The 10,705-nt window shown below is 39.1% G+C and overlaps 3 protein-coding genes across 3 annotated transcripts in view; all 3 read left to right on the top strand.

Moving 5' to 3' along the window:
• The window catches only part of LOC104812376 (DNA damage-binding protein 1a), a 7,590-nt gene extending 287 nt beyond the window's left edge, over positions 1-7,303 (top strand). The window contains exons 2-19 of the mRNA XM_010539506.1: positions 345-393; positions 641-700; positions 795-886; positions 1,434-1,485; positions 1,617-1,679; positions 1,788-1,837; positions 2,112-2,187; positions 2,443-2,652; positions 2,771-2,877; positions 2,973-3,081; positions 3,287-3,487; positions 3,585-3,800; positions 4,153-4,263; positions 4,714-4,989; positions 5,121-5,395; positions 5,589-5,937; positions 6,044-6,328; positions 6,494-7,303. Of these exons, the coding sequence (XP_010537808.1) occupies positions 345-393; positions 641-700; positions 795-886; positions 1,434-1,485; positions 1,617-1,679; positions 1,788-1,837; positions 2,112-2,187; positions 2,443-2,652; positions 2,771-2,877; positions 2,973-3,081; positions 3,287-3,487; positions 3,585-3,800; positions 4,153-4,263; positions 4,714-4,989; positions 5,121-5,395; positions 5,589-5,937; positions 6,044-6,328; positions 6,494-7,075 (3,163 nt within the window). The 3' untranslated portion in view covers positions 7,076-7,303. The remainder of the gene's footprint in view (positions 1-344; positions 394-640; positions 701-794; positions 887-1,433; positions 1,486-1,616; positions 1,680-1,787; positions 1,838-2,111; positions 2,188-2,442; positions 2,653-2,770; positions 2,878-2,972; positions 3,082-3,286; positions 3,488-3,584; positions 3,801-4,152; positions 4,264-4,713; positions 4,990-5,120; positions 5,396-5,588; positions 5,938-6,043; positions 6,329-6,493) is intronic.
• An 814-nt stretch (positions 7,304-8,117) lies between these two features.
• On the top strand, positions 8,118-9,378 carry LOC104812365 (glucan endo-1,3-beta-glucosidase 1). The gene is made up of 4 exons (XM_010539495.2): positions 8,118-8,296; positions 8,393-8,728; positions 8,864-8,894; positions 9,040-9,378. Exons 1-4 carry the CDS (start codon positions 8,188-8,190, stop codon positions 9,140-9,142), a joined length of 579 nt encoding a protein of 192 aa, XP_010537797.1. The 5' UTR covers positions 8,118-8,187; the 3' UTR covers positions 9,143-9,378.
• A 266-nt stretch (positions 9,379-9,644) lies between these two features.
• Positions 9,645-10,705, top strand: part of LOC104812357 (cell division cycle protein 123 homolog) — a 1,497-nt gene continuing 436 nt past the window's right edge. The window contains exon 1 of the mRNA XM_010539484.1: positions 9,645-10,705. Within this exon, the coding sequence (XP_010537786.1) occupies positions 9,749-10,705 (957 nt within the window). The 5' untranslated portion in view covers positions 9,645-9,748.

Genomic DNA, 10,705 nt, shown 5'->3' with positions numbered 1-10,705 from the left:
TTTCCCTGTCCTTTTCGTCCTTTTTGGGGTCCTTCGCTGTGACTTGTTAATTTCGGGTTTTAGGGTTTTCCAATAAGATTCTCAAGGTTCGGTTTCCTAGTTCCTACTTCCTAGGCCTTGTGCTCTACTCGATTCTGGGTTGTTAGCCGAGGGTGCTCAGATTTCTAAGCTTGTTGTCTAGATGGTGTCAAATATTGGCGTTTACCGCTTGTTGATTCGAGTTTTTTTGAAGGCTCTTACATCGAGTATTTTGTTAGACAATTCCGGTCGCTAGCTTGGACAAGTTATCTGTTCAAGCTGGTCTCTTATGATGTCTGTTGACATGCTTATTCGCCCTTTTTCAGGAAGTGCACCCGTGTTGAAATTCATTTGCTAACCCCTCAGGGTCTCCAGGTATTATTCTCATTGAATCAGATTAGTTTTCTTTCGTATCTGTCATCAAGAACAGACACGGACGTTTGCTATCTGTAGTTTGAGAAACCAACCAAATGCAGAAGAATCTGAAGAGTGTTTTTACATGGATTCCTAGTATAACATTAAAAAATTTATCGTAGCATTATATAATTATTCCACCAAGTGGAGGTTTTGCAAATACTTCTGTAGTTTAGCGGATGTAGAGTTAATTGGAAATTCTGTGCAGCCTATGCTAGATGTTCCTATATATGGAAGAATTGCAACACTGGAGCTGTTTCGTCCCCATGTGAGTATGGTTTTATTATTATATATCCGTGGTTTTGGGTGATTATGAGTAAATTGCAATGGAAACTTGACTGATGCCCCTTTGTCTTTTGCAGGGTGAAGCGCAAGATTTTCTGTTTATTGCAACTGAGAGATACAAGTTTTGTGTTCTTCAATGGGATGCCGAGTCCTCAGAGCTCATTACGAGGTTAATTCTTAAATGAACTTAACTATTCATTTCTCCACTGATGTCAAGCTAGTAGTATAAGTGTTATGTTATCATGATTATGCCTAGGTGTTCTTGTCTCGCATCCCTCACCTTTTCCCGTTTCGTGATTGTGCTATGTGCTTGCACGATTTTAGATAGCATTCATAGCATATCCTTTCTTTCATTGATAAGCTGCTTTAGGATCCATTCACTTTGTGGGTTTAGAATATGATTGAATGTTTATTTTAGAATTGTGATTGTGCTTAGTGTTTTTTTTATGAGGTTGTAGTTAATTACTAGCATTTGCTTTGTTTTCTTTTCTCTCTGGTTTTGCTTTTTCATTTGAATTGGGTTGGTAGGTAGTGACTATAACATCCTAAAAACTTTGTGTTCTTTAACAAGATTGCCTTCAGAGAATGGGAGGCTTTTCCATGGTTTAAGATATGTAAATAGACTCTGTCCCGAATTTTCTGTTATATTTGTGAAGCATTATTTCTACATTGTTGATCCTGCTTGATTCATCGCCTAATATTTCTGTATTTGGTAGAGCAATGGGAGATGTATCTGATCGCATAGGTCGACCAACAGATAATGGTCAGGTACCAAGTTTAGATATCCCGCACTCTGTTTACAAATGGGTTGAATTTCATCTTCTCCAAATCTTACCTTCATTATAATTGATGGTTCAAGTAGGCATGCAGCTAATTTTTTTCAACACCGGCTTTTGTAGATTGGTATCATCGACCCTGATTGTAGGTTAATTGGACTCCATCTGTATGACGGGTTATTTAAGGTATGATGTTGCCGCTGAAAGAAATTTAATGAACTGTACCAAACTTCAGTGATCCTTTGGTTTGCATCATTATGACTTGCACTCTATTTTATTTGCTTTGTTTGTTAGGTCATTCCATTTGATAATAAAGGACAACTCAAGGAAGCGTTTAACATAAGGTACTGTTTCATATGGTTTTATGATAGTTTAGCTCTGAAGAGTAGCATATTGTAGGTCGAAAGCTATAGATCTTAAGTTTTGTTCTCTCTTTATGTAAGTGGGTTTGTCATTCTCCTGTGTTCATCGTCCCTGTTCTAGGGAATACTTGTTTCATGCATCAGATTCGCTTCAAACTCCCACAATTAGTCTCGCAATACCCATGCTTTTCTTTTCGAACTTATTATTTTGTGGACCATAAAGTCATTATATTGACTATGATGTCTTTTTCTTAAGGCTGGAGGAATTACAGGTCCTGGATATCAAGTTTTTGTATGGATGTTCAAAACCCACAATTGCAGTTCTTTATCAGGTCTGTAATATCTCTACCTGTTTTTGGCCAAGTTTGAACCTTGTTGGTTATGGATGGCATATTTATTTTTGCGACTTGGTTTTATTTCTGTCCTGTTGGTGGTTAGTTTGTGTAGCAGACTGGCTGAGATCTCTTGTCTCTATATTTTCTCATCGAGTAGCTGTCAGTTGGATCTTTTCTTTTAAGCTTAATTTATTTCGTTTTGTGGAATTTAGAATTTTCGCGGGTGAAACTCACATATGATTGGTTTTGTAGGATAACAAAGATGCTCGGCATGTTAAAACTTATGAAGTTTCTCTGAAGGATAAGGATTTTATTGAGGGGCCCTGGTCACAGAACAATCTAGATAACGGTGCTGACCTTTTGATACCTGTACCCCCACCTCTATGTGGTGTCCTTATCATCGGAGAAGAAACTATTGTCTATTGCAGCGCCAACGCATTCAAAGCAATACCAATAAGACCTGTAGGTTACTTTTCTGAAAAGTCTGGTTCTCTTGACATTTGCAAATCTTATGAATTGGCACCCTTTTACTTCGTTGGTTTGATATTTTTCCTCTTGAAAATTCGTTTTGCATGTGCAGTCGATCACAAAAGCCTACGGAAGAGTTGATGCTGATGGCTCTCGGTATCTTCTTGGTGACCATGCCGGGCTTGTTCACCTGCTTGTCATAACGCATGAGAAGGAAAAGTGAGTCATGTATATATCTTTATTGCATTCTTTCATATGGTAAATGGAAGAATGCTTTACTGAGATGCATGGCTGATTTTATTTTTACTCTGTAGGGTCACGGGTCTGAAAATCGAGCTTTTGGGTGAAACATCAATTGCATCTACCATATCATATCTTGACAATGCAGTTGTCTTTGTTGGCTCAAGCTATGGCGATTCACAGGTCTGTACGACATGGTTGTCCTTCTATGTTTTTTTTTCAAAAACTTTTGTTCACGTAGGAATGTAAATAATATAATTCTTTAAGTACTGCTTTTCCAAGTTGTTTGTGTGTTTCCTTTTCCTTTCCTCTGATTCCTATTAAGAACATGAATAACCAAAACATCTCGATTTTTTGATGATATGCCTGTGATATATCTCCAATGCAGCTTATAAAGCTAAATCTACACCCTGATGCAAAAGGCTCATATGTTGAAGTCTTGGAAAGGTATGTCAACCTGGGGCCTATTGTCGATTTCTGTGTAGTTGACCTTGAAAGGCAGGGGCAAGGCCAGGTTGTTACTTGCTCCGGAGCATATAAAGATGGTTCTCTCCGCATAGTTCGTAATGGGATAGGAATCAACGAACAGGTATGTTTTATATAAGCAATGTCTATTTATATCTATATGTATTGAACAGGGAATTTTCTCATCTGGTGTGATCTCTTAATTCTCTGTTTTATCACAGGCTTCCGTGGAACTTCAAGGTATCAAAGGGATGTGGTCACTGAAATCATCCATTGATGACCCCTTTGACACCTTCCTTGTCGTTAGTTTTATCAGTGAATCGCGTATCTTAGCCATGAACTTAGAGGATGAACTGGAAGAAACAGAGATTGAGGGTTTCTTGTCTCAAGTGCAGACTTTATTTTGCCACGATGCTGTCTTCAATCAGCTTGTACAAGTATGTTATTCTAGAGCTTGTTCGTGATAGTTTCCTGCCCGTGCTTGTTGCTTTTGAAATTTGCCCTTATTGTCTTTTGAAGTTAAATGAATTTTAATCTGACATGGCATAGCTGCCTGCGTCTCATCAAAATTATTTGGTGAATATTAGTGTGTACTCAAAATATCACCATTAAGTTTTGTTTTCCTCTTTTTTCTTATAGTATCGTTGGTTTTGGTGTTTTAAAGAAAATCTATTATAAATTTATTCTTATGGTCCATATCTGTATTTTCAATTTAGACGGTTTCTTGTCCACTTTTCTCTTTTTCTCTTCTCCTTTAGTATGTACTAATTGCTGTCTCTTCTAAATCAGGTTACTTCAAATTCTGTTAGACTGGTCAGTTCTACTACAAGAGAATTGCGTAATGAATGGCACGTCCGACCTGGATATACTGTTAATGTTGCGACTGCAAATGCCAGCCAGGTTTGTTTGTACTCTTTTTTGATTTAATCTATATCTAACTGGGACACTGAGAGTTATTTATTTAGAGGGACAAGTACTCTATGCTTTTCTGGACGGTTAAACGGAATTTTCTGTTGCTTCTCAGATTACATGTCGGAGTAACTTTTTAGAGATGCAACAGTGATTTGAAAACCGCTTTTATAAATGGATCCCTGTTGAATATGTATGGAGCAGAATAACGAGATGAGTGCAGAATATTGTTTTCAAGAGTGAGATGCAATAAATACATATATGGAAAATCTCTTAAGAATGCCAAGAATTTTAGCATGCAAATGTTAGGTGTTTCAATGGCTAATAAGAACAACTAAAGGCAATAAAACTGCACACACAACCATACTTGTGCAGCATATCTCTATTAACCGAGCTGCTAAGATAAATGGTTAATGTGCATCCTTTATTTTGACGTTCTAGGTTCTTTTGGCTACTGGAGGTGGGAATCTGGTTTATCTAGAAATTGGAGATGGGACGTTGACGGAAGTGAAACATGAGAAGTTGGATTATGAGATTTCTTGTCTTGATATAAATCCTATTGGCGAGAATCCTAACTACAGTCAGCTAGCTGCAGTGGGAACGTGGACAGATATAAGTGTGAGAATTTTTTCGCTACCAGAATTGACTCTTCTCACAGAGGAGAAACTAGGAGGAGAGATAATACCTCGGTCTGTTCTTCTCTGTGCATTTGAAGGGGTATGAAATCATGGTACCTTCATGTCCAAAGTGTCATATGGCTGCTTTCAGCCAGTAGTATAATAATGTATCTTATGTGCTCTCTACTAACGATTTTATTTGTTTCTCTTTTGTGATTTTTTCTATTTCAGATATCCTACTTGCTATGTGCTCTTGGAGATGGTCATCTTCTAAACTTCCAGTTAGACACTAGAACTGGGGAAGTAAGAGACAGAAAAAGAGTATCACTAGGGACTCAGCCTATAACACTTCGTACATTTTCATCAAAAAATGCAACACATGTCTTTGCTGCATCAGACAGGCCGACAGTAATTTACAGTAGCAACAGAAAGCTTCTATACAGCAACGTCAATCTGAAAGAAGTTAGTCATATGTGTCCTTTCAACTCTGCTGCTTTTCCGGATAGGTAATTGCTTTCTTTTATTTCCCTCGAGTACATTTAGAGGTTATTTGCTTGATCTTACCTTTAGATCAACCTCGACCATGGCTTTTATATCAGTTAGCATATTATAGTAGTGTAGTGAAATGGGTTTTACTCTCATCTTCATAGAACCTTATTGTAGTGAAATCTGTTTTCTGCCTTTTTTTTGCCTGGGCAGCTTAGCCATTGCCAGAGAAGGGGAACTTACTATTGGCACAATTGATGATATTCAGAAGCTTCACATACGCACTATTCCTCTTGGAGAGCATGCTCGTCGTATCTGTCATCAAGAACAGACACGGACGTTTGCTATCTGTAGTTTGAGAAACCAACCAAATGCAGAAGAATCTGAAATGCATTTTGTTCGTCTCTTAGATGACCAAACTTTTGACTTTTTGTCAACTTACCCCTTGGATGCCTTTGAATATGGCTGCTCCATCCTCAGCTGTTCTTTTACCGACGATAAAAACGTATATTACTGTGTTGGGACAGCATATGTTTTGCCCGAGGAAAACGAACCAACCAAGGTAAACTTGCACCGAGTTTCCTGTTTACCTGGATTCCAAATAGATGACGGTAAAATGTGCTTGTTTCTCTTCAATTGTCCTTGATTGTGGTGTTCTATGAATATAGGGAAGGATCTTGGTTTTTGTTGTGGAAGAAGGGAGGTTGCAGCTGATTGCCGAGAAGGAAACCAAGGGAGCTGTATATTCTCTTAACGCCTTCAATGGCAAACTGCTCGCTGCCATTAATCAGAAGATTCAGTTGTACAAGTGGATGCTCCGGGATGATGGAACTCGTGAGTTGCAGTCTGAATGTGGACATCATGGACACATACTAGCTCTCTATGTTCAGACCCGTGGAGATTTCATCGTCGTTGGTGACCTGATGAAATCAATTTCCTTATTGATCTACAAGGTGAGCTACTGACTCAAATCTGTTTTTTTCCCTATTCTTAGGGAGAACTCGAAGTTTCTTGTGTTCAAGCTGATATGGATTTCCCTTCTAGGATCCGTGGCTAATAATGCATTTAACTTTGTGTTTGTTTCGATGGCTTACTCAATTATTTTTCATGGTTTAAAGCATGAGGAAGGAGCAATCGAGGAACGGGCACGAGACTATAACGCGAACTGGATGTCAGCAGTTGAGATTCTCGACGATGACATCTACCTCGGCGCTGAAAACAACTTCAACTTACTGACAGTGAGGAAGAACAGCGAAGGGGCTACAGATGAAGAACGAGGGCGACTAGAGGTGGTCGGCGAATACCACCTCGGAGAGTTTGTGAACAGATTCCGCCATGGATCTCTCGTCATGAGATTGCCTGACTCTGAAATCGGGCAGATTCCAACAGTGATTTTCGGGACAGTGAATGGAGTAATCGGAGTGATAGCATCACTGCCACAAGAGCAATACATGTTCCTGGAGAAACTGCAAGCCAACCTGAGGAAAGTGATAAAGGGAGTGGGAGGGTTGAACCATGAACACTGGAGATCGTTCAATAACGAGAAAAGGACTGCAGACGCGAGGAATTTCCTGGACGGGGACCTGATCGAGTCGTTTGTGGATCTAAGCAGAAGTAAGATGGAGGAAATCTCCAAAGCCATGAATGTTCCAGTGGAGGAGCTCTGCAAGAGAGTAGAGGAACTCACTAGGCTTCATTGAGTGAATATAATGGAGCTTTTGTTTAATCTTCTTAATGACCTTTTTTTTTTCTTCTGAGTTCTTGTTTTCTTGTTTGGGGTTGTGACATTTTGTCTTGTAAAAAACCTTGTCTGTCGGTGGTTTAAGAGCGAGGGAAGTTTCATGGTTATGTCCTAAAGTTGTCATGTCTCAAATTCAGGTGACTGAGAGATGCTTTTCCATGCGAAATAGTTATCTGTTTCTGAGTTATTTGCAGGTGTCGGTCGTATATATGCTTTCTCAAAAATAAATTCAACCAAAATTATGCATAAATTAAATTTTGGTATTTTGTGAGTGAAATGTGTCGGCCCCATACTCAAAAAAAAAAAGAAAAGATGATGTCTTTGATTATGTATGAATACATAAAACTATACCGAGGGGAGTGCGTCATTTTCAAATATATACTCTCCGTTTTTTATTATTTTGAATTTAACTCGTATGAATGTCTGACAGACAACAATAATACTAGGATTAATCATTAGTGTAACGTTAAATTTATAATGATTATATCAAATTATTATGATCACTATTATAAATTTAATGTTATGATCAATATAATCAATACATGACCATTATCATCTAGAAAAATATATGGGTTGAAATCAAAATAAGAAATGAAGAATATTTTTTTAATATATCCAGGGGAAGGGTATAGCGCCTTTTTGTGCTCCCTTGTTCTTTGCTTGCGAATCACTTTTCTTATGCATTTACATGTACGTGAAAATGAAATAATGGAATCATCTTTATAAATAGGAGTGCGCAGTTAATTAATTCAGACAATTCATATAATTAATTTATTGCATGGAATGGAAGTGTTAGATTTTAACTTTACTATAATAATATAAAACCCTTTTAAAAGTTTAAAAAGCTCAGGTTTGTTGCTACTTCTTCTGTGACCACAAGAAAAGAATTTTTTTTTTAAAAAAAAAATATTATTTCCATTTCTCTTGAAGGCACCTCCGATTCCTTCGCATCTAGATACTTCCACTGCATTCAGTTTTGTAGTAAACATAAAAACCTCGTATTTTCAAGAAATTTATTTCTGAAAAAAAAATTAGAGAATCGATATATATAAGCCATCTGAATGTCTCTATATGCTTATACGGTTTAGGGTTTTGCTGCTTGCATTCCCTCAAATGAGAGAGAGAACGTGGAAGAACTTGCTCTTCTCGTTCCTCCTATTACACATGCTCAATTCCCACAGTAAGTATACACACGCATCTTCATGCATGTCTTCATATATATATCTTACATACACATATACGTACGTTACACGTTTCCGTATGTATATATATATAGGCGTGGCGAAGAGGGAGGCGGTGATGAAATCGGAGGCCGTGGTTCCGATAACGTCGAGGTCGCCGCCGGAGGGAAACGCGACGTTCTTGGAGGGGACGACGTGGTGCGTGGCAAGGCCTGGTTCGTCGCAGATGGATCTACAGAGGGCGCTCGATTGGGCGTGTGGAACTGGAATGGCTGATTGTTCCGCCATTGAAGAAGGTGGAGATTGTTACGAGCCTAACACACTCGTCTCTCACGCCTCTTTCGCCTTTAACTCTTATTACCAGACCAATGGCAACAATCTCATCTCTTGTCATTTCGGTGGAACTGCTGCCCTTACCAAGATCAATCCCAGTAAGTCATTCTATAATAAAAACCCTAATAGCAGATGTTGAAGTTTCTGTAAAAAAAATATAGAGTATCAGTGAGTTCTTATATATCATCTTTAATATATATATATATGCTGAAATTTCTTGAGGTTACTTGCAGGCTACGGAAAATGCTCGTATGATGCATCCAAGTAAAAACCCTTTTCTCTCTTCTTCTTCTTCTTCTTCTTCTTCTGATGATGATGATGATGATGATTGGTTATTATCTTTCTTTATATAATACATATATATGTATGTATGTATCGTTAGAATATAAGTTTTCTTCCCAATATACAGGTCCGTCGTTTCTGCTGCAAAACCTCTGTTGAAATACAAAGCAAGGTGGCTTCTAGAAGAAATCTTTCTTGTGTTTATGCTGCTTTTGTATTGGAGAAGCTGATACGATGTACGTATGTATCAGTACGCGTATACGTATATACGTAATATGTAAGCTTCATCGGGAAACCAGACCGCCGTCACGAATACTTTTGGTCGGAATCTTTGATTTCCCGGGAAGAGAGAGTTAAAAATTAAGACTTTGCAAAGAGTTTTGTACTGTAGTGAATGTCACTTGTCTCTACAGTGTGTTTAAGCCTCTGTTTTCGTTTTATATCTTTGTTATATTTCATCATATTATTAATATTTCGATAATAAATTGATCTCTCCATTCACAGTGGTAAATCCATCTCCAATCTGATCTGCCCAAGCCCAAATGAAAATTGATAACAAAGTATTTGTAATTCATCAATAAAAAAAATGTGATGGAACTTGGGGGAAAGATTTTTTTTTTTAAATTATTCATTTCAAGTTGTCAAAAACAATCCCATTGGGCTTTTGGGCCTTCGGCCCATAAAACAAATGTGACGGCGTTAAAGACAAACGTTCCATCCCTAACTCGACGACACCTCGCCGCCTTCGGATCATCTTCGTCTCTTTCATTGTGACGTTTTCAAGCTTCTTTGGTATTTGCATCTGGTGAATTTTGTTTAGATTCTTGATTTCAGCGATGAAGGAAGAGGAGATAATCCGGTGCCAGATTCAGGAATGGTACCCGAAATTCAAATCCGTCTCCATCAAGACCAAAATCCACAAACTCCCAGAATCCTTCGTTGATTACATCGCCGATGATTCTGGGCCATTCGTTCTTCCAGCTTCTGTTGCGAACGAGGACGCTCTCGCCAACAGAGTCCACAATCCTTACGAAGAGGAAGATTACCAAGTCTCCGAAGGATCAGACGACGAAGCTGAGCCAACGGTTGCTCCATCTTTCCCGGAGCTTGAGCTCGAGATCAAGGATTCAATCGAGAGCCTTGGCGGAGCAGTATTCCCGAAGCTGAATTGGAGTGCCCCGAAGGACGCTGCGTGGATCAGTCCGACACAGAATCTAAGGTGCACATGTTTCAGTGAGATTGCTCTCTTGTTACGTTCATCGGACTCGCTGGTTCATGATCTGTGTCACGCATATGATTCGTGTTCCGACAAAACGATCTCCAGGCCGCCAAGTTTCTTCCTTGCCCTGAGAAAATGGTACCCTTCATTGAGGCCTGACATGGAATTCCGATGCTTTGTCCGATCGAATCAGCTCGTGGGGATGTGTCAGCGCGAGGTCACCACGTTTTACCCTGTTCTTCTGGACAAGAAAGAAGAGCTCAAAGCCCTGATCGAGGACTTCTTCCATGAATCCGTGAGAGCGAAGTTCGAATCAGACAAATACATTTTCGACGTATACGTCACTGGTAACAGGCGAGTAAAACTCATAGACTTCAATCCATGGGGTGCGTCTACGCTGCCATTGATGTACACACGGGAGGAACTCGAACGAATTGGCGGAAACGAAGGCGAGGAAGTGGAGATGAGGATAGTGGAGAGCCAATGTAGTGTAAGGCCTGGCTTGAAGACGGCTGTTCCTTACGATTATTTGGACACGAGCCCCGGTAGTGGTTGGGACCAAGTTCTCAGGAAT

This window comes from Tarenaya hassleriana, unplaced genomic scaffold (genome assembly GCF_000463585.1).
Source record: "Tarenaya hassleriana unplaced genomic scaffold, ASM46358v1 Cleome1, whole genome shotgun sequence".
Lineage (NCBI taxonomy): Eukaryota > Viridiplantae > Streptophyta > Magnoliopsida > Brassicales > Cleomaceae > Tarenaya > Tarenaya hassleriana.
This window is presented reverse-complemented; position numbering and strand designations above follow the sequence as displayed.

Excerpts from the sequence above, each read along its gene's own strand:
- LOC104812365 (XM_010539495.2), top strand. The coding sequence starts at position 8,188 with ATGCTTATACGGTTTAGGGTTTTGCTGCTTGCATTCCCTCAAATGAGA. Across the intron at positions 8,297-8,392 it reads ACACATGCTCAATTCCCACA|GCGTGGCGAAGAGGGAGGCG; the intron begins GTAAGTATACAC and ends ATATATATATAG. Across the intron at positions 8,895-9,039 it reads TGCTCGTATGATGCATCCAA|GTCCGTCGTTTCTGCTGCAA; the intron begins GTAAAAACCCTT and ends CCCAATATACAG.